This window comes from Triturus cristatus, chromosome 4_1, assembly GCF_964204655.1.
Source record: "Triturus cristatus chromosome 4_1, aTriCri1.1, whole genome shotgun sequence".
NCBI classification, from domain to species: Eukaryota; Metazoa; Chordata; class Amphibia; order Caudata; family Salamandridae; genus Triturus; species Triturus cristatus.
This window is the reverse complement of record NC_140585.1, coordinates 1,168,949,955-1,168,969,742: the sequence shown is the minus strand read 5'-3', so window position 1 is coordinate 1,168,969,742 and position 19,788 is coordinate 1,168,949,955. Positions and strand designations below refer to the sequence as shown.

Sequence of the window (19,788 nt, the reverse complement as noted above, 5' to 3'; positions counted from 1 at the left end):
AGGTGAGGGATTCAAAGCAGCTCGCCTCATTTCCTCCCAAGCAAGATTGAGAGGATGTGTGGTCCGGAGATGCTTGTACATAGAAGCAGTGCCACAAAAGTATTTTTTTTCACTGCCTCTTGACGGAATCGGTCACAAATTTTGCACGTCACCTTTCTCGCATTTACTTTCTTCTCTCCAGTGAAGAATTTCCACACGACAGATTCCGGCCTCTGTGGACGTGGTGCCTCCTGCAAGAATTCTTCTTCAGAAGCTACTTCCTGTTGCTGCTGCTGCTGTCCAGATGCCATTTTGTTTGATATTTTTTGAAGAACACCAAAAAAAACAAGCAAAAAGAAAGGAAAAGAGATGTCTCTCTAAAGATGCTCCAACAAGAATGAATAAAATGCGTGCGGTCCTTTCATAGTTACAGTGGTAAATGTTATGAACCAATGAAATCTTTTTTTTTGAGGTCACATGGGATCTGTGCACTCTGCGCTCATGAAGCACGCACCCGACGCGACTTTGTGAAAATATATTTAAAAATAATATACGTTTATTATAAGTACAAATATATCATTTTTATGAATATCTCTTGCCCTAATATGGATATTAAATACACGTACATATCATTTTAGAACATAAACATTTTTTGCGGCAGTCGCGCACCCAGCGCGCCCCAGCACATATATGACATCACGCGGGACCCACCACGCGCTAGCGTCGCGTACCGTAATGCGCATGTGTCGCAAATGCGTGGGAGAAGGAGTCGCGAACTGGTCGCATACCAATCGCGCACATCACGTAATATTAAATGTATATGATGTAACTGAAAAACACAAAGCCGTTGCACACCGTACGCGGATCCTTGACGACGTTTCTAAAATGGCGGCTAGAATCCGTGCACCCACCGTGATGTGTACGCTTTGGGTGCGCGACTCCGAAAAAAAGTTGGAAAATTAAAAATGAAAATAATATAAACATAGTAAAATAAAAAAATAAAACAAAAAAAGTTAATAATATTTCAGTTTTAATTTTTTATTTTGTTTTGCAATTTTCAGAAAAATATATAATGTTATTTAATGAATAAAATATTTATAAATAAACAGTTAAAAAACTGTAGAAAATCAGTACAAAAAAATAGGTATAACTACTATAATACTTAAAAATTTGCATTTAAAAAACCTTTGAAATTCACTGAAAAAACCATAGGTTTCAGAGACGTTATAGTTAGAAATTAGCATTTAAAAAAGCTTTGAAATTCACTGAAAAAAACATAGGTTTCAGAGATGTTATAGTTAGAAATTAGCATTTAAAAAACCTTAGAAATTCACAGAAAAAACCATAGGTTTCAGGAGTGTTATAGTTAGCTTGACATTTCAATCGTACAAAACCATAGAAATTCCTCCGTTATAGTTAGTTCTGCTAACTATAACTCGCGCGCCCGCAATGCACTGCTGATGATGTCACATATTACATCATTCATGACATGGTCAGTGACCTGCCCGGCTGCACCCGCCACACGAGTCCTGGGGGTGCCCACATGGTGTGTAGACCCCGGTCGTCTCGCACTGATAACGGTGGCTTCCTGAACTGTTCGTATGGATTCGGACTGCCACGCGCCCTGAGACACCCATCATCCTTCGCCTGGGCGGCCTCAGTAAGAGGCAGAAGCTTTCACTAGAGACCGTAAAACAAAAAAAACAAAAAAAAGACACTGCTCTGAGTGCGCTGCATCGGACCCTTGTGTGTACAGCTAGTGAGCTACTAGGACATCAAGTTAAGTTGAGGGAGGAAAAAAAACAACAAAAACAAAAACAAAAAGACATTCTGCCTGTGGATGCATAGTTGTCCAGACACCACGCACTTTACCGTCTGAGTGACGCTGCTATTGTAGTCTGGTGCACCTAATTAAGCGTATAACGTAGCGTGGTACTGTGTGAGGGTCTGCCACTCCAGTCCACTTGATCCCTTTTGGGAAAGACGGTTCTACTGCACACTGCTCAACGTTGCCCTCCCTACACTGAGCTGGATGCGAGGAGAGGGAGCGCTAATGGCCAGATATTAACTGCCACAGACGCCATATAGTCTGTCTCAGACCCATACCGCAGGGGGACAGAGAACTGCTCACCTCTGCACCTGCTTTTGCTGTGGCTCCAATCTCAAACCTATTATAGCGGGGCAAACGCACCCTCAATACTGGCACACCCATTTTAACTGCCTCTTCCATATGCACTGCTGCTGCAGCCCTAATCCGTTCCTCTGCTGAGCACGCGAGGGTCTACAGTCAACACGCTTGTTATGAGAGGTGCACTGTTCAATTCTCTTCTTTCTTGGACTTTGTTCAGCCGGCTCTCCATTTACTGATCGAGGCCCTACTGCCTGCTACAGGACATTGTCATTCGGAGATTTATTAACTTACTTGGACGCACTCTGGGAAGAGCACTGACGGTGTGGCTAGCCCAATTCCTTGCTGCTTTCCCTTTTTCAAAGACACACCAACATGAACCATTTCCTTCCCCTGGGTTACTTTACCTGCAGCGTTCAAATGGGGAACCTGATGGTCGTCAATCCAAACTCCTCTTCAAAAACAAGAAGGCTGTCACGCGATTCAGTTTGGAGGAACCAGAGCAGCCCAGCGAAGAACATGTGCAGACTCCACAGACCACTCAAGATGACAAAGTCAAAACTCTCCTGCTGTCCATGAAACATAACCTCACAGACATTTCAAGCAAAATGGACTCCATGAATAGCCGCATGGATTTTAAAGTTCAGAAGGTAGATAAACATGATGGTCAAATCAAAGAGGCGGATAATCGGATCTCGGATAACGAAGATGCAACAACTCAGATACAACAACAAATTGCACAAATGGACAAGCTTCTTAAAGTTCTTGCAGCCAAAAATGAGGATTTAGAGGCGCACGGCCGTCGTAATAATATCTGCGTCATTAGGATACTGGAGAGCACCAACACTGGGTGTATGGGGGAATACATAGAGCGCCTGTTGTGCAACGCCTTTGCCACTGAGGCCTTTTCTCTCCACTTAATAGTGGAAAGGGCGCACAGATCACTTGGCCCCAAGCCACCACCAGGCAGCACCCCACGCCCGATGGTAGCCCGTCTCCTTAACTACCAGGACCGTGATGTAGCGCTCAAACTGGCCAGAGAAAAAAAGACGCTCCATCAGGAATGCAAAAACAACAGTTGATGGACACAATGCAGAACAATGTCATACATTCACCCCAGTACAGAGATTTGGGCCTAAATCCATCGTTTGTTTGCTCACCATACCATTCCAGTTTGTACCCAGCCATATGCAAATCTGTCTTGACCCTGTGCCTCATGGGAACAGTCCAGCCCAAACTGCCAAGCCAGGTTCTCCCTGGACTGGAACGAAGCATCCAGATCTCTGTACTGGGGTGAATGTATGACATTGTTCTGCATTCTGTCCATCAATAGTTCTTTTTGCATTTGTCACCCCGAGTGGGACGGGTATGCTCAGATGTGAGTCCCGTGCTCTCCATGTCACTGGAATCAAGCTATCCTGGCTGAAGAGGGGTGAAACCCCGAAACTGGTCCTAGCATGCTTGTTTCCAGTCCAGGGAGGACCTGGACTGGCAGTTCGGGCTGGACGGTTCCCATAAGGCACAGGGTCAAAACTGATTTGCATATGGCTGGGTCCAAACTGGAATGGCATGGTGAGCAAAAAAACGATGGATTTAGGCCCAGATCTCTGTACTGGGGTGAATGTATGACATTGTTCTGCATTCTGTCCATCAATAGTGTTTTTGCACTCCATCATGAAGGCACCGAATTCACCATTTATCCTGACTTCACAGCTGTGGTTCAGGAGGCGAGACGCAAATTCATACCGGCCAAACAAAAACGCCGGAAGGCGCAAATTAAGTATGCGCTCATGTACCCGGCATGCCTGCGGGTCCTATATCAGCTCAAACAGCATTTTTTTACGAATTCACAACAAGTAGACATTTTTCTCAAACACGTCAAGAAACACTCGCCACATCGAGAACCCAGGGAAAGCCCCTCCAGGTCTTCATCTCCTACAACTACATGACTCGCACGTACTACATCTGAGGCTTGGTGGGACCCGAGCGGCGACAAGGTGAAACAGATTTTTCCCTTTTGAGTGCAACATGCCATGATTCCATGGCGGTATAGTCGTTTGGTTGCTGGAACAACAAGGACAGATAAGTGATAAACACAAGAAATATGTACTCATTGTTGGGCAGCGGGCACGGTCTTACCCATGTTTTTTCTAAACTTTGAACTAAGCCGAGCGCCCCCTTCCCCCCCTCTATCCCATACCATTGGGAGGCTGCCTTGTCAGATCTGGAAGAAGGGAGAATCTCGTGGCCCACTAGCGACCCCCACGTGGGTATTCCCCCTTTACTGTTTTCTTTTCCAGGGGTATTTGAATTAGACTACTATGTCTAAGGATGTTTGGGAGGTGGGTGGGCGGACAAATGCCAGCACGATTGGGGTGCTGTTGTGGGGGGGGATGGTTATTGTTATTTCCAGTATGAACTATGCTCACTTTTCAGCAGGCAGACATGCAAACATTCATAGAGAGATGCATTCACAGCGATATGCCTAATACACAGCAAGTTGAACACATTCATGGAATGTCAGGGGTTTGGGAGATCCTCCTAAATGCAGACAAATCCTTTCATATCTTGACCGACAGCAGATTCACATTGCTACGCTACAGGAGACACATCGTGACCCGCACCTCACTCCTGGTTACGCTAATAAGTGGGCCTCCGACTGAGTCTTCTCATCGTACTCTACATATTCGAGGGGCACCGTAATTCTTATTAAAAAAAGCACTCCTTTCATTTTGGGTGGTACGTATCATGACTCGTTAGGTAGGAGCTGTATGATCTGGGGTACACTGGGTACACAATCGGTCACACTAGTGTGCTGTTGTGGGCCGAATTTAGATATTCCGAGCTACTTCACTACACTGTGGGGACAAATCCTTAAGGTAGGATCCACTCATATTATCCGGGGAGGTGACTTTAATACTGCATTCTGCCCTTCTGTTGACAGGTCTAACCCACTCCCTCACCACTACACCAAAACACAGGACGCATTGGCAAATATGTTTTCCGTTCACGGTCTCATAGATGCGTGGCGCCACGTCCACCCTAATAGAAAGGAAGGCACACATTGTACGGCACTACACTCGACATGGGCCCGCTAAGATTACTGGGTGGTCTCCCGGGGGGCCATGGATACACACTGTCGAGCACTTAGCCAGAACATATTCTGACCAGTTCGTATAACGATTTTACCCCCAGTTCGATTGCCACCCCAAGGTGTTGGAAACTCATGCCAGAGGCCTTATTGGACTCTGCATTTAAGGCTAAACTTGGTGCAGAAATTACTGATTTTTTCCAGAGAAATACAGGCTCAGTTATGCACATTAGCACGATTTGGGAGGCATTCAAAGTAAGATCAGGGGTTTTTGTATAGCTCAAAGCTTCGGAGTCTTAAGAGACATCCATCGTAGTCTACAGAAACTTGGAGAGAAGCTGAAACAATTAGATGGTGTCCTTTGGCAGGCCACCTCCGGTTCCCTGTGGGCAACATTTAGAGAGAAACTATCTGAGTACAAAGAGACTGCAGAGTGCGAAACTAGATTCTGGGGAAAATACATTGCAGCACTTAAATAGGGGGAGTGTGAGAGACCGGGCAGAGCATTAGCGATGAAAATTCGACAGCCCAGCTTCTCTAATTACATCCTAGAAATTGGTGATAATGAAGGTATATGTCATAGAGACAGTCTTGATATCCTTCGTGTTTTCACCAAGTTTTATGCTGACTTATATAGCACTCGTAGAAACGAGCCCCCGGAACTGTCCATATACCTGAAGAACATAGCTCTGGGATGGCTGGGGGATTCCCAGAGAGAGTTCCTTGCAGCACCTTTTAAAGACGACGAGATATGTGCTGCAATTATGCAGATGAAGTCTGGGAAGGCCCTGGGCTCAGATGACCTCCCCATCAACTTCTACAAAACCTATATCGATCATTTACTTCCAATACTAAAACAAGTCTTCATAGAGGCTCAAGAGCTTGAAATACTTCCCGGCTCGATGAGAGAGGCTCTCATCACCTCTCTTCTGAAACCTGGAAAACCAGCGGACAGTTGTGACTCCTACCGTCCTCTCTCTCTCATCGACAATGATAACAAAATCCTCGCCAAAATACTGGCAAACCGGCTTAGGCTCCTGATGGAGAAGTTAGTCCTTCCAGATCAGGCTGGATTTATTCCAGGTAGAGGACGTCCTATAACCTCCGTACCCTTTCTCCATCCTACAAAACGTAGATCCGCAGCTGGCACTAGTGGCGGTCTTTTTAGAAGTCACAAAGGCCTTTGATTGCGTGGAATGGGACTATCTATTTGTCATTCTTCAATGTATGGGGCTGCCTAAAGGCTTCCTTTCATGGATACGCCTTTTATTTAAGGCTCCGGAAGCGAGGCTTCTAATCAACGGGCACATGTCACCCCCTTCACTTTTGCCTGGGGTACCCGCCAGGGATGCCCTCTTCCTCCACTCCTTTTTGCGCTAGCAATCCAACCCCTTGCGGCCAAAATTAAACAGCATCATCAAGATAAGGCACTACGTTGCTTCCTCAACCCAATAATTATCTCTCTCTATGCTCACCCTATATGTTAGAGAACCACACAACAACCTTAACCCACTGCTCCGTGAATTTGTGCGATTCAGGAGACTTTCCAGAATTCACATTAATTGGGCGAAATCCCTGATTTTCCCACTCACTACTTCGGTGACAGCATTTACCCCTGACTTTCCCATAGAGTGGTGCACTACTGAGGGGAAATACTTAGGGGTGCACATCACTGCCAACCGTGAAGAACTTATGCGGCTCAACTACGGCAGAGCATTGGAGAACACTGCAAGCAGTATAACAAGATGGATTGCTCTCCTGCTTTGCATTGCAGGTCGTACTTCTCTCATAAAAATGGTCGTCCTCCCCAAATTACTTTATCTATTTTTAAACATCCCGTATGACCCGGGCAGACATTTCTTTTCCGCACTCCGCTCGGAGCTGATCCGACTGACCTGGGGGGGCAGACAACCTCAGCTGAAGTGGGAAACACTTACCAGACCTTACTCCCAGGGAGGGTTGGATATCCCTAATCTGGAACTTTACTATCTTTGCGCTCAGGCACACTATGCCCACTATTGGTTCCACCCCCCTAGAAATGGCATGTGGCAACGGAACATTGGCTGGCGGATCCCGTCCCGCTGGAAGGTGCCATATCCACCACAGTCTAACCCCAGGCGACTGACCCGTCCTCTGTTGCCTGCACGGTGAAGGCATGGCAATACATCGCCAGACAGTTACAAGCACCCATGCTGTACTCACCTCTACTTCCCCTTGTTTACCACCCCAACGTGCCAGTTTTGCAGGAGGGTGCCTTTAAAAAAACTAAAGCTAAATACAGCATCACTAGCTGGGGAGATCTCTATTTAAATGGGAAATTCTGTACTCTTCAACAGTTATTTTCAAAACAACCATCCTCCACTATTGATATCTTCCTGTATGTCAGGTTGAGACAGGGTATCAAAGAATAAACTTCCTCATACCTACTAGCACCTCGGGAGGTCACCCCTTTGCGCACAATGTTGCGTACTGACACTGCCTCACACTTAGTCTCCGCGCTATACCACAGTCTATACACCAACATAACCTCAACCTCCTGTGCTTCTAGGGAAAAATGGATTACTGAGTTAGGACATGGTATCACTGACGAGCAATGGACATATTGTTGTCTACAAACAGAACAAGTCTCTTCTAGCGGCCGTTTGCGCACCACGCACTACAAATTTCTGCATCGCACATATTACACACCTGTCAAATGCGCAAATATAAACTACGTGACAACGACAAATGTGACAGGTGTGGGGCAGAGTATCAGACATCCTGCACCTTGCCTGGTATTGTAACGCTGTCCAAGCCTACTGTTGTCAAGTGCTTACAGCACTGGAGCAGATGATCTCCCTAAAACTCCAGCCATCTCCCATGTTGACCTTACTAGGATACACAGAAAACCTGGTCATGGTGCATCGGAAATTTGTTTCATTTGGTCTCTTACTAAGTAAGAGAAGAATAGCATGCCGATGGGGTTGTGGTAGGACACCTAAATTTAAGGAGTGGATTAATGATATGTTGTTCTGGAAGGAGCAAATGTACACATATGCAGAACCCCTCCTTATCACTTCGCGCCCTCGAGATATCTGGGACCCCCTAAAGGCGTATCTTCTAGAACACCCTGCTGATGCAATCAACTCTACACACGTAGCTAGCAGTTGAACACAATATTTGACTTTTGCCCGCCTTTGTATGATATATGTCTATATTTTGCAACAAAAATGTGTATTAAGCTTGCTCAGATATATTCCCTGATGTCACCTGTGAAGTTGCTGCATACGAACAGTATTCAGATGTGCCTATTGATACTCACGTTGCTCCGAACCATAGAATGCATTTACTTGTTCTCTAAATCTCTTTGACAAGCATGCACTACCTGTGTTCTCTACATTCTATGCTGGATATACGTTTCAGAATACTTGAATAAATAAATGTAAAAAAAAAAAAAGTTTGTTAACACTTACGCAATGCTTTCTATTGCAGCTTCTGGAGAACTGGAGAACCTAACGATGCAAAAGGCTTTGAGGACTGTGTCGAGATTGAACACACCGCCACCTGGAATGATGCCTCTTGCAGCACGTACAACAAGTGGATTTGTGAAAAGGGTCACTTTTGACTCTACCCAACGAGTGCCTCCTTATGGACAAGAATCATAAAAGTAAAGAGATTGTAAAAAATAATTTTAGTTTCCAATTCCTGTTTGGCCTGCAGCATGTAGATCCTATTAAGAACACATTATGAAAATGTAAATAAAAATGGCATTGCATGTACATTAAAACAATATCAGATTTACTTAATTCACCCTTTGTCTTTTGAAATGCAGGGCCTCATTTACAAGAGTTCTGCACCGCCGGGGCATCACATTTTATGACGCTCTGGTGGCACAGGCGTGGCTATACAATGCTTCATAGATATGGAGTAAGGCAAGGCAGCACAAATCGCTGCGTTGCCTTGCCCTACTTCATGGATTGCAACACCCATCGGGTTTGACACATTCCCCGATGTACAAGGATCGGTAAACTTGGACATGTGTTAAAATTGTGCGCCTCCCCAGAGGAGGTGTAACAAGAAGATATCGCTTTATTTCTCCTAATTCTTACCTCCTTCTATGTATTATGCATTGTGCAGCACACATAGAAAGAGGAAAACAATTGTGCCAACAACGCAGACACCTGTGCACCATGGTGGAAGGGTGCCTGCATTGACGCTAGGCACAAATTTGTGCACTGGCGTAGGCAGAAAGGACAAGAATGCAGCATATTTCATTAATATGGCATATTCCTGCCCTTTCTTTTTGACGCAGGACATCGCAGAAAAGTGACTTGCTGTTCTGCCCTGCATCAAAACCGTAAGTGAGGCTCTCAGTATTTTCTGTCAAGCTCTTACTGCTCACAATTCAGTCTGTCTGCACTGTCTATTGGATATTTGTTTTAATTCTTTAGATGGATGGCTATTACCTCATTAACCAAGGTCTAGTTCATTTGATAACAGTGATCATTTAAAAGTAACCTTTAAATTCATAGATTCATACAAAAGAAAATGTTGTGCTGTCACACTCAATCACACACCACCACTCCGGTGTATTTGGATTTATTTAGTGCAGTCCAAAATGGGGGAGGGGCAAACCATGCTTCACTGGGGGTTGTTAGACTATTCCAAATCGTGAATATCAAGGAGGATTTAAGCATTTACATAAAATAATTACGTTGTATATCAAATGTTGAAAGTTTTAGACATAGAGAGATTGATTTGTCCAAAAAGGTACAATGATTAGCTATGTTCTGAATCTAATATATTCTCACTACATCTTTCTGCCCCAACCTTGATGTCCATTGCCTTAACAAAATTTCTCATCATACATCATGAATATGTAAAATATTTTAACTGTGACACCATTAACCTAACTGTTAGAAGGTGGTTCTGACACTATGGGCCGCCCGGATTTTCCGCTTTTTGAGCACCTAATTGTGGAGCTTTTACTGTGGGGGAGCCTCATAAGTTGGGACTCACCCACAGTGAACTCAGGATGTAAGAGACTGCATGGGGATTTTACTGGTGTTCCCCTGGCTTGACCAGGCCACTGCGCAGCAGCTGGAGTAAGGGACAACGGGCTGGTTACATGTAGACACATGTGTACACGCGTGAGCACAAGTGTACGGGCTGCGCAGGGGAGATTCCTAGCGTGCACAGTCCAGGAGCAGCTACAAAGTGAATGGTGTGGCAGGACTTATGCAGTATTTGGTGGTGACATGGAATAGGCTTTATACCCTGAAAAGAAACATGCCAGGGAAAGTCAGTGTGTTTTACTGTGTTTTCACTTCATTATTCCCCTATGGGAATGTGGGGCCCATGGCTAGATTAACTTCCGTTAGGCCTACATATTCCAGACACGCACTAAAGTCCAATGTAGCGAATGTGAAAATAAGTATTCTGCAGAGTCCAAAGTCATATTTGTACTGCTTTTGGGTCATCCAGAACTGTCATATTTCTCTGAGCCAGCCATGACCAGACCCAGGCTGAGGGCTGACCTCAGCTGAATGGATTGATAACCTTTCTTCCACAAGCGAGGGCCTCCTCTCCATGAAGAGATGATGGGTGGGGCTACAGGCTCATCTATCACTAGGTGCCAGGCACCAGGCTGCACCAAGGAGGGAAGGAGTTGGGTTTCAGAGGCCATGTGGCCAGAGACACTGGACGACGCCATTTTTAACAAACCCAGAGACTGGACAAGAAGGAGGGAGCAGGGGCAGGGACGTGATGTGTCGCTGTTTGATAGGACCAACAGAGACTTCCTGCCAGCCCCCTACTCAACTTTTAAAAAGTGCCTGCACAGGAAGAGGAGCTTTCTCTGGGGTGTGGTCTGCTGAGGCTGAAGGTGCTAGAGCCTGGTGCAATGGGCAGTTGGAAGGAGAGACCCCCTGACTGCCCCCAGGACCCTAACAGCACCAGAAGAAGAGCCCAGGACCGGTGCGCAGGAGCAGTGGCCTCTGCGCAGGGAGAAGAGAGGCCACGGAGGAGAGCCAGGCAAAAGGCTGGCGCAGGGAACCAGTGAAGACAGCACCCTGCTGAATCAGAGACCCAGAGGGCGGAGGAGAGTGTTCCCAGTGGTTGGGGCTGGTAAAGAGGAGCATGAAGCGCCCCATAATGCCTTGCCAGGCATTTGGAAATCTGCCGTTTTGGTGCTTTGTGGCCCCCAGAGGAGGGGGGTCACCCTCACTTGTGAAAAGGTGCTGGGGGAGCTGCTGGAGGAGCGCAGTCTTCCCCCCCCCCCCCAGCACGAAGAAATCTGACATTTTGGTGCCTGGTGGCCCCCACAGGAGGGGGTCACCCTCTTGTGTGAAAAGGTGTGCAGGGGGGCTGCAGGAGCACCGCAGTCTCCCCCAGCATAAAGAAGAACAGTCCAGCCATAAATTTCACGGGGCTTCTGAAAGAATAACCCCTCAAGGGCTCAGCCAGCCTTTAACACCTTCTAGGCTGGAACTTATGTTCTACAGCTGAGGGTGTACTATGAAGTGCATCATGGAGTGAAGGGCTGAGTTGGGGATGTCTGGAGAAGGGCATCCCCTGGAGGTGAAGTGGTGTAATTGCACCGAAATGCATTTACTATTGGTTATTTCTTTTTAGGTGGACTGAAAGTCACATGTGTAAAGTGAAGTACCTGTGTAAGGTGATGTTAAGCTAAATGGAGTTATGTTGCTGTACCTTCCTGCTAGGGGGTCTGGCTGTATTTACGTAATCCCATGCTTTTACCTGTGATTCCTTTTAAAGTGAAGAGGCGCACTGCAGGAGAAGTGTAGTTGCCAGGAGTACTTCTTTTAAAGGGACTGTAAGTCACATGTGTAAGGAGATGTCATAAGCCAAGTGGGGCTATGTTGCCAGACAGTCCTGCTAGGGTGTCTGGCTGTATATGCGCAATCCTGTGATTTCATCTGTGATGCTTTTAGGGGCTGTAATTGCAATGCATTCAAATGATCAACCAAGGTGATGAGTACTGTCATTCTAAAGTGTGCGTAAACATGGATTCTTGCTGCTGCGCTTAGGTGAAGACCCCAGACTGCTAGCCCTTAAGATATAGAGGTGCATACTTTATGGTCAGCAGGAGATGCTCAGTCAGGGTCATGTGTCACCAAGGCATGTTTACCCCTTTTTAATGCTTGTTGAGGTAATGGGGTGGGTCGCCACTGGGATGGTGCCAGTGCGCAGAGCCCTCGCTCCAGGTTATGTTCAACTATCTGCATTGGAGGTCAAGTTGATGTGCATACATGGGAGAGGTGGTACTAGACCCCACCCCTCCCTTTGCGGGAGGGGTGGAGATGTTATGCAATGTCACAAAGTAATTCCAACAGCTTATGTGTATTTGTAAATTGGTGCATAGTATTGAGTAGTGTGTGTGTTTAATAAATGTACTCTTACTTTTATAAAGCAAAGTACAGACTGGACAATCAATTATTGAGGGTTATTTTTGTGCACCTGCAAATGGCGATTACTAGCCCACACCACCTCCCTTGAGTAAGCCTCAGACTGCTCTGCAACGCTACTCTCTGAGAGTCAGGAGCAACAATTGGGTGTTTGGTTCCCAGTGAAGGACAAATGTAGTCATGTTATTTGTGCAGGCCTCACAGATGCTGCCTCGTTTTCCAACACTAACTCAACACTAACCCTAAATCTTATCCTAACCCAAAATGCTAATGCTAGGACTAACCCTGTAAATTACTCTCACCCTCTCTCATTTAGCCTAAATGTAACCTTAATCCTTTCTCTAACTCTAATCCTGACACTAACAAAACCCTAATCTAATCACCCTTACATTTCAATTACCCTTAACAATTACATTAAACTTAACAACTACACAAAACTCATAGATAAGGAAATGGCACGCAGTGGTTTTGCAAGTAAGCCTATAGTAGTTTTGAGATGAAGATGACAAAATCTATGCTAAGACATTGTGAAGTAAAGAAGGTAACAGGAGACACCAATCAAACCAGGTTAGAAACCAACCATGGTAGCTTGGGTCTTAAGTAAAAATAAAATACGTATTAGGGCCCAGGTTAATTTAAAAAAGATCACACAAAGCAGCACAGCAAACAAAGTTGCTGCACTGCAGTGTGTTAACAGGAGAATGCAGGGCAGCACCATATCTACTAAGATGTAGCACCGGCCTGCTCTCTGCGCTTTTGGCTGTTATGTGTCAATGCAGACACCCTTACATTATAGCGCAAGAGTGTCTATATTGTGACAAGCATCTCTTTTTTTTTTACAGTAAGGGGCCCTTCCACTACAAAAACTATGCTTTAAGGCATTTTCCACTTTGCATTGGTGATGTAGAATGCAGCACACAAGCAAACAGTGAAAAACTAGGAGAAATGAAAATAGTTCCCCTCCTTACGCCTGCCTCAAGGAAGCACAGGATGTTGTCATACATCCCTGTCTACAATTCTTTCAAGATAGGAATATGCGGGGGCGTGGCCAAGCCAAGCACAAAGATGGCCGTCTGATCTATCGGCTCTGCCGACCGAGCTTACATCCGATCAAAATATCCGATCCTGAATCCCCAAATTGCCGCTGAACTACCAAAATCACTCTCCGGAAGGGCTAAACGTCTGATTGCTGCTAGTTGTGGTCTGAACGGGGCTGTGGAGACTCGGCGCCATGACCTGCGACATTGGGATGGACGGGGCCGTGTGTGCGACCGTGCGGCTGGCGGGCTGAGAGCACTGGCGTCGGCGGACTCCCTTGGTGCCAGTGGAGGACGGGGAACCAGCGAGAGTTTCCCCACTGGGGCAGACACATATCACTGCTGCTGCTCGCTGCGACTCTTGCGAGACAACGTGTGTGCCGCTGAAGACCTGGTGCTGCAGCAATCGGAAGACTGGAAAACCTGTCGGGGCGTCTCGGCGAGATCGGCAGGGGTGGCGGTGTTGGTTCCTGACGCAGTAGCCGTTACCAGATACCGAGTGGAGCGAGGTTGGTGCCCTGCCCCGAGCCAGCTGGGTGTGCGGCACGACGTTAGGTCGCACTCCCGACCTCCAGGAGGGCCTTGTGCGGCCCTGTGAAATCTGTGCGGGTGTGGACCCAAGATCATGGCTGGCGGCATAGCTTCGTGCCCGCCCTACATGCTCATGCCAGTCGGGCTGTGGCCGGTGTTGGGTGGCTCATTTCGGCCTGTGGTCTCCCACGTGACTGCAGCGTGCGTAGAAACGCGGTGAGGATCCCCGTGACTGCCCAGTGAAATCGCGTTGCGGCCTGGTGCACCTGACCGCTGCTATAGCTGCACCACTGCCCGTCGGCCGCCATTGATTGGCTTATGCTGGACTGACCTTGTCCCCCCCTGTGCTTCTCCCAGTGTTTACGGCCGTGATACCTACCTTGGGCGATCCAGACGCTGGAGTGCACGCGCCCAATGGCTGTAAGGTCGGCCCAGAGAGCGCCATTAACGGAACCAGTCCACCTCCTCGCTGACTGTCTGGTGCGATGGGAGGCTACTGGAGACCTCATTCCCAGCTGTTACAACTTGTGCTCTGATTCCACTATCAGGAAGATCGGTGGTGACGTCCTGCTTCTTCTATGGCGGGGGGACGCGGCTCAAGGGCAGCACTCCAGACCAAACTCTGGAAATTCGCCTGGGACGGAGGTCCCGGCTCGAGCCCGAATGGAGGGCCCGCCATGTCCGACAACCCCAAGCCCGACGGAAAGAAGAAAGACCCGACATTGAAGGACATTCTTGACGCCATTACTACCATCTGTACGTCCTTGGAGTCGTGGATCGACGCGGTCTCCACCGAGGTGTCGCTCATGAGGGAGGATATGCGCACCATGAACTCCCGATTAAAGGATGTCGAAATTAAGGCAACCTCCCTGGTGGAAGATACGTCTGAGCTCCAAAAGAAGGTGGGAAACCTGCAAACGCACACCGCAAAGCTGGAGGGTCAGCTGGACGATTACGAAGGGCTCTCCACGCGCAACAATGTCCGTATAATTGGGGTGCCGGAACGTGCGGAGGGGCCATCTGCAGACCTTTTCGTGGAGGACTTGATCACTAACCACCTTAAGCCACGCAGGCCCTCCAACTTTTTCTCGGTGGAACGGGTGCACCGTGTGCCCGGGGGCCGCCCGAGGCCTGGAGCCCCCCCACGACCGCTCCTCGCACACATGTTTAATTTCCATGACAGGGATATCATCCTGCAATGTGCCTGCTCCGCCCCGCCAATGGAATTCCAGAATAGTCGCATTACCTTTTTTCCGGACTTCCCCATCAGGGTGCAACGGCAAAGGCGAAGCTTCCTGGAAGTTAAGAAGGCACTCCGTGATAAGGACTTGAAGTATGCGATGATGTTCCCGGCCAAGTTGAGGGTGGAAACAGAGGGGAAATCCTGGTTCTTCACCACTGCGGAGGAGACCTGGGACTGGCTGGAGGGATGGCGAATGGCGAGCTGCCGCTCCCACCGTACCCGGGGTGCAAGGATGGACGATGATCCCCAGCCTCCGGTGGTGGGTCGCCACAGACAGACTTGCTGGAAGCTGCGGGAGGGGCCGAATAAGTGGTCTGCATATGTTTTTCTCCTTTGAGGGGCGCAGTTACTCTATATGAACAGTTCGCACCGGAGTCTGATTCAATAAAGCATGGTCTGGTACTCATCAACCGCAGATAGTCTGTGATAGCTGTCCTAGTTGGCCTCAACTCAGTGCGCCTACCCTGTTCCCCTGCTGACCATGTATGGGTAGGTGGGATGTGGGTTTGGCCCTTCTCATTGTTCGTACTAGAGACATGTTGGCTGCTCTGATTCGTTTTTGGGACACTATTTGATTCCTTGGGGTTGTGTGCTTGGCTCGGCCTTACGGTCCTGTAAGTTCTTGGAAGGGTGGGCGATAGGCACTCTGCTAGTTTGGGGGGCGGGAGGTTGTGTTACCGCCGAGCAGGGAGGCAGGGTGGGGGGTTTTGGGGTGCTCAATTTGGGAAGGTGGGGCGGGTGGGGGGGATCGTTTTGGGGTGTTCTTTTTAGTGTTTTTGTTTCAGGTATGTTATTTGTTTCTGTTTTTGTTTTCTTCCACACCGGTACACAATATTGTTCACCTCTCCACTCTCCTCCTCCATTCACTTGTCATGGGCATATGGGGCCTCCGCCTAGGCCGCTCCCTCACATGCTTGACTATCCATCACTATTGGACTCCCACTAGATGGAAATGGCGGCACGTGGTCTGGCGCTTAATTTGTCCACTTGGAATGTTAATGGATTGGGCAATAAAATTAAGAGGGACATTGTGTTGCAGTACGCTAAGCGCAACAAGTTTGACCTGGTGTTGTTGCAGGAGACACACGTGATTGGCAACTCATGTGGTGCCCTGAACAGGAAAGGGTACAAAATGGTGGTCCACTCTGGCTTTACCTCGGGCTCCAGGGGGGTGGGGATTTTACTCCGGAATGGTTGTCCCTGCATTATCCACAACTCCTGGACTGACCCCCAGGGCAGATACGCTGCGGTTTTGGGCACCTGGGAGGTCATGTTGTTAACGTCGTCTCGGTCTCACCCCCACTGGACTGCAGCGCCCGACACTACATGGCTTAGGGACCCTGTTGCTGGACCTGCCACCCGGGGTGTTGGTGTTGGGAGGGGACTTCAGTCTCACGATGGATGGTTCTGTAGACCGCCTTCCTCCCCGGGAGGACTCTTCGAGAGGATCACAATTGTCCGAGTTTGCGAATGCTGTGGGGGTTGTGAATATTTGGCGGTGGTTCAACCCATCGTACACCCGCTTTATGTTCCAGTCCGGGGTGCATGGTAGTCAGTCCAGGATAGACTATTTATTCACTCATGTCCAGGATGTTTGGTTTTTTACGATGTCCGGCTGCCTGGCCCGCAGTATCTCTGATCACTACCCTGTCCTGACGGCTCTAGGCTCTCGCACTGGGGGATGCCCCTGCTCCATTTCCGTGCATTCGTGGACACTGAAAATTCCACACATTAGGGATGCTCTCCACAAAGACACGGATTATTTTGCAGAAAATGTTGGCTCAGTCGACTCTGCAGAGACGCTATGGGGGGCCTTCGGGGCGGTCATTAAGGGCAGGGCTTTATCACTGTGAGAAGTTGGCCTGGCATATGCTGGTCACTAGTTATAGTGGCCACCTTGCACCAGTCCAATTCGACTCTTATGGTAGATAGGTTTAAGACAACCTTTTAAAGAAAGCTATCCTAGTGGTAGCTGTGGAGAGCAGCCTTCAGGCTAGGTCTCAGAGGAATGTAAAGCAGCTTGTTTTACCTTATAATCTCTTGAATTACCAAATGAAAGGACACCACACAGGTATATATATATCAAATATATATGTATTTATTTCTAGACACACTCTACTAATCTCTTTATGAGATTAGAAGTCAGGAACACATTCAAATATCAACGTTTCACAATAAGTTAAGCACACATATGGCTGGGGCACTAGGGGCGTACCAGACCATATACTAAAAAAGAGGTTTAGGAAAGTTGACTTGCAAGGAGACAAGACAAAGGGCCTGTAGAATCGCTGGGGCTTCACTAATGCAGCAAAAGCAGGTAAATAACAGGCCCACGGGAGGCGCATACAGTGTGAGAACACAGCCGCGGGTTCCCTATTGATTTCAATGGAGCAAGTCGCGGTTGGATTTTTAAAGGTTTAGGGTACTTCGAGGAAGTCTACAAGCAAGCCACTTACAAGGGAAGTAATTCGAGGGCCAACACACACTACGGCACCGGAGTGCACGAGTTACCTCACCCAGGGAAGCCGAGTGCATAGGTGTCTTTTGGTGTCGGGTCGCGTCGCTGTTTTCTATGGAAGCCAAAGAAGATTTGCTGCTTGCGAAGACTGAAGAAGTGTCCGGTGGAATCCAAGGCTGGATTCAAGATGAAGATGACCTGAAAGCAGAAGGGACAGTGTTCCCAGTCACGTGCCAGTGACCCGGGGCCAGGAAGATGGATGCCCACAGATGTTGGGTGATTTCAGGCGATCAAGGGTGTTTTGACTCTTCGCTCACGAGGACCAGGAGAGATCGATGATGACCAGCAGCTGGATTTGGAGTGTGCCACAAGGTCTGCAGCTGACTGCGGTGTCGGCAACTGGATTGGAGTCAACAAGCCTTGGCAATAGCAAGTCTCATGAAAAGGGAATTAAGTCAATAGTGCAGACCAGCAAGGTCTGAGGGACTCACCCAGCGAGGGTAAGTGAGGGCAGGCCTGGAGCAACCAGGGGAGTCCTTTAGTTTGATCAGAAAGTCTTCAGGGGACCCACAAGCCAACGAGCAAGGGATCACAAAGACGCCTTCTGAGGAAATGCTTCACAGGAGCCCACGGTCACTCGGGACAGGGTAGGCCTCTGATTTTCGATGCAGAACCTGCTGGAGGATTGGGCCATAAATGGTCTAAAGCACAAGTTTGTAGAACATCGAGAAGGGGTTGCACTTGACAATAGTGCACGGTACCCGGGTATTGCTGTTCCTCGTCACTCGTGGGGTCCACTCGTCTCAGCTCTGCTGAGGCTCACAATGGCCGTCGAGAAGTCAGGAGATCTGCTTCTGGGGCTGCAGGGACTTTGGGCTCCAGCAGGAGCGGGAACGTTTTTGACCGTGGATTCAAGTTTTTGGTGCCTGCCAAGCAGGGGAGTCACTCCTTGACTCCAAGGGAGAGTCTTCCAAAGGTAGTGGAACATCGAAGTACCAGGATTCTTCTTGTAAAGCGTTGCCCAGGGATATCTAACTTACCATGGCAAGGGTTCCCTATCTTTTACTAAAAGACAGGGAGGGACTAGCTCTATGACCACTCCTCTGGGAGGGTCAGGGTAGGAGGTGGTTACAACCACTTCCCTTTGTCCAGTTTCGGGCCAGAGCAGGGACAGGTAGCCCCTGAACCGGTTTGAGCTGGCATATGCACAGAGTAGCCTACTGCTCCCCCAGTGCAGGGCTTCAAAGCCCTCTAGGAGTGCACCCACCCAGCCCCAATACACTAATTCCTGTCTGGAAGATGGTGACACCTCCCTGTGACAGGATGCCTATTGTTGGGCTTCCTCCACTGCCAGTTTCAGTCAGCAGCAGGAGGGCAGCCCAGTGTCTGTGCTGGTGGCATCCATTTTGTGATGCCAGGGCTCTTTCAGATTTCTACCGTGTTTCCACAGTGGGTACATGCCATCCCCTCTAGAAGGGTGGGATCATACTCCCACACCAATTACTGGTGTGGGGCTATGATTCCAAGTTGTTTGACACCAAGCACAACATGTTTTGATGCAGTCATTCCAAAGTTAGCATTTACCGGGAGGTTATAATGTACTTAAGAGTATATGGTTTAACCGCATCCACAAACAGCCACAGGGAATAGACCATGCCAGCTGCAGAGGGGCCCTGCTCAGGCAGAGGCACCCCCTCACATTGTAAATCAAGCACCCTGCCCTCAGGATTGATAGGGCCTGCCTTAGGGGTGACTGATAGGTTTATATGTGTGTGTATGGTGAGATTTAGGAATCTATACCTCAGTGAGGAGTGCTAACACCACCTCAACCAGGCTGCAGTAGCAGGCCTGTGGTGTCAGATTTAGTCTGCTTCCCAGGGGTGGCATAATGCATGCTTCAGCCCCTGGTAGGCCT

The 19,788-nt window shown here is 48.2% G+C and overlaps 1 protein-coding gene across 2 annotated transcripts in view; it reads left to right on the top strand.

The window, feature by feature from the left end:
- Window positions 1-8,978, top strand: part of LOC146856276 (C-type lectin domain family 4 member G-like) — a 73,874-nt gene extending 64,896 nt beyond the window's left edge. For both annotated transcript variants that reach the window (XM_085654372.1, XM_085654371.1), the window contains one exon: window positions 8,670-8,978. In XM_085654372.1, the coding sequence (XP_085510498.1) occupies window positions 8,670-8,802 (133 nt within the window). In that variant the 3' untranslated portion in view covers window positions 8,803-8,978. The remainder of the gene's footprint in view (window positions 1-8,669) is intronic.
- Window positions 8,979-19,788: the final 10,810 nt, after the last annotated feature.